The sequence below is a fragment of the Mastomys coucha genome, unplaced genomic scaffold, assembly GCF_008632895.1.
Source record: "Mastomys coucha isolate ucsf_1 unplaced genomic scaffold, UCSF_Mcou_1 pScaffold8, whole genome shotgun sequence".
Lineage (NCBI taxonomy): Eukaryota > Metazoa > Chordata > Mammalia > Rodentia > Muridae > Mastomys > Mastomys coucha.
The window spans coordinates 2,440,746-2,444,056 of record NW_022196914.1 but is presented as its reverse complement, the minus strand read 5'-3'; the positions used below and the strand labels follow the sequence as shown (position 1 = coordinate 2,444,056).

At 36.5% G+C, this 3,311-nt stretch overlaps 1 protein-coding gene across 1 annotated transcript in view; it reads right to left on the bottom strand.

Annotated features, from left to right (window-relative positions):
- LOC116083840 (cyclin-dependent kinase 12-like) overlaps window positions 1-2,475 on the bottom strand; it is an 11,928-nt gene extending 9,453 nt beyond the window's left edge. Inside the window, 2 exon segments of the mRNA XM_031360625.1 lie at window positions 83-132; window positions 2,412-2,475. Of these exon segments, the coding sequence (XP_031216485.1) occupies window positions 83-132; window positions 2,412-2,475 (114 nt within the window).
- Window positions 2,476-3,311: the final 836 nt, after the last annotated feature.

Sequence of the window (3,311 nt, the reverse complement as noted above, 5' to 3'; positions counted from 1 at the left end):
TATATATATACACATATATATTGTGACAGATAGTTATTTGGTATACGTTAGTTTCTATATCAGATGAAGCAATTAGCCATACCTTCACAGAATTCATGGCCAATTTCACAAAGTCAATAAGCACATTAGAAACTTTAGAAGCAAAATATGAACAAAATATGTAAAAGTAGGAAGGCAGTAGCAAACACCACTAGTATACACACACACACACACACACACACACACACACACACACACCAAACCCTCTAATGGTTCAACAAAAAAGAAAGAAAAATAGAAAGGGAGAGAGAGAGAGAGAGAGAGAGAGAGAGAGAGAGAGAGAGAGAGAGAGAGAAATCTGCAGTGACTTTGAAAACCAAAGTCAATACTAGTTAGAGTAGATTTGAGAGTAAAATGAATGGAGTAGAAAGATATATTTTACTGAATAGGACCTCTCTAATGACAATTGGGCTCAATCCTGATTCATGAGTATAGTAGAATATCATTAGGAATCATTTCATTGACTTTTTTCTTTCTAGGCAGTCATGCTTGGTTCTATCCTAGGTCTCTACCCAGTGTCTAGTTTCTAGACATTCAGGCACTGCAGGCATGGGATCCCATGGGAGACGTTACAGAGAGCCACAGGCAGCATTTTAAAAAATGACTATTTAAACTGCTTCAGAATTAAAAAGATGTTTCTTTAGAAAACAAAAGTGAGTATTGAATACAAAAATATAAACAAGTCTTCACTAAGGACATTGTAATGACACATTAGAATAAAATAAAACAAAACAAACAGACAAACAAAAAACCCACTATCACCACCACCACCACCACCACTATCAAAGACAACAACAACAACAACAACAACAACAACAACAACAACAAAAGGGTAGAAGGGACCATGATGTGACTCAGTGGGTGGAGCATCTTCAGCTCATGCTCTGTTCAATCCAAATCCTGAAAAGGAAAAAGAGAGCCCCTCTGAAGGTTGGTCTTCTAACTCCACATGCACATACCAGCACACAATTTCCTATACACATGTACTCATACTAACATACATAAATGAAAACCTTTTAAGTAAAGGAAAAATAGTAACATGTCATCAACTACTTTATTACTCAAATTTGTTCTCTGGGAAATTCGTATGTGTCTATAATGCATTTTGTTTACCCTCATCTTCCATTGTGTGTGTGTGTGTGTGTGTATGTGTGTGTGTGTGTATAAGTGAGGGTCTCACTCATTCTAAGTAAGTGAGGTACCACTGAAGTACACCTCCAAGACTTTAATTCTATGTTTAGAAAAAAGCTTAACTGACCAGAAATTTCTCAATGCTGATTTTGAAGGCTGAGTGGATTGAAAGTCAAACTACAACAACAACAAAAAAGCAGAAGTTTCCAACACACAGAGGTGGAAGGCCTTTGATATACAAAGAGTCATGAGAAGAATCAGCAGACAGAGAGAATTTCATCAAGAGTATGAATCTATCACAGAAATTCAAGAAACAAGTAGAAATAAAGGATTACTTTTTCTCTTTATTTTGTTGAGAATATAATATAATTATATAATTTCTATCTCCCTTTCTCTCTCTTTAAACAATTTGGCAAGTGGCTCCCTGCTGTCTTTCAAATTAATGGCCTTTTAAAATTAATTGTGACATATGTATCTATAATATATATGTATGTATTTATAAGATATAGTATTTATTATAATATATAAATGCCACCTACCTGACTAGTCTGTATAATGTTACTTGCATATAGATGTGTTCAGGGTTATTAATTTATTGTGTATGTTTGCTTGTGTGTGTGTTCTCTCTCACATGTGTGCACATGCATGCATGCACACATGTGCATGCCCCATGGCACACATGTGGAAGTCAGAGGACAACCTGCCACATTTGGTTCTCTCCTTCCATTGTACGGGTTCCAGGGATTAAACTAAGCTCATCCAGCTTTATGGCAAGTACCATCCTTGCTCAGTCACCCTGAATAACACCTTAAAACATATTTTATAAGAGCTGTATAAAGGAGTAGGTTCCACACCCTTTTTTCATACTTCCTTACTAACTGACAATATGTTTTCCGAGAATGCTAATCTCTGAAATTATGTCCATCTCTTAAAAGGTTGTGAAGTTGCTTCAGTTTCAAGTAATTTACAATAATATAAGTGATTAACTAACAGAATTTACAGGAAAGGAGCTCCCCTGAGCCAGTGGTGATACCACATCATTGAAGTAGATTGGAGATCAGGAAAATACTCTTTTCATACTGTGCTACATATCCAATTAAAGGTTCTCATATATTCAATTTTGTGTGCCTGTAAATAAAATCAGTTTTGTGTGAATGATAGAGTTCTCCTTCAGGTCAATTAGATAACTAAAACAATGGCCTAAGGACTAGAGTGTTATTAGAGAAAAATATTTATCTCACCTATTCTGAAACTATTGGAGAATGCATTGTTCTCATGGGACTGGGCTCCCACCTGGGTGGTCATGATGGTATTCTCTTGAACATCTGATTTCAGTTAATACATTGGTTACAATAAGTATTCCTCTCTACCTCCTACAGTGGTAAGAAGAAATTTGCTATAATAAATGTAGCTTGCTTACCACAAAGTAGGCCTCCCATAAATTAAAAATAAATCTTATTCCTTTATAGAAACCACAGAAGCCAAACAGTGTAGTGAATAAGAGGAACAGAAGCTGTAAACTCCCAAACTCAGTAGCCAGCAGGCACAGAATGAGAATTAAGTACAATGTGAATTATTAAATAAAGGCATTTCATGCAAATTATGTGTGCTCCTAATGTATGGAGCACACAGCTGGTTCAGAGTGAAATGTATTTTCCTAGAAATGAAAATTTACACATAAGATCTAAAGTCTTAAAGTTGATCCAGCCCCAGGGGACCTAAGTCAGCATCCCTAAAAACCTTGAAGAAATTGATTTTTGAATGGAATTGTTGACTTATTTGCCTATGGTCACAGAAGCAGGTGCTCTGGCTTACAAGTTGCTCTAAGACATTCATTCATCTCATAAATAGTCCCTGGCTTTTTTTCTTATTATTTTCTAGTAGTGTTGTTTCCCAATGTATTGCTGACAATTGAAGGGGAGTGTCTGAGGCAGTCTTTGGAGGGCAGTCATTTCTCACTAGCTTCATTGGTTAGACAGAAAGCATAAATCGACTTGATAAGTGCCCACCTGGGCAAAGGTGAGGTCCCTAAATGCCAAGACGAAAACTTGGAGCATGCTGAGCTGTTGTGTACTGTTTGGTTTCAAATGCAGTTTTACTCTTTCGTTGCACTGAGCTTGCCATTGGGTTTCCTCTTCCTG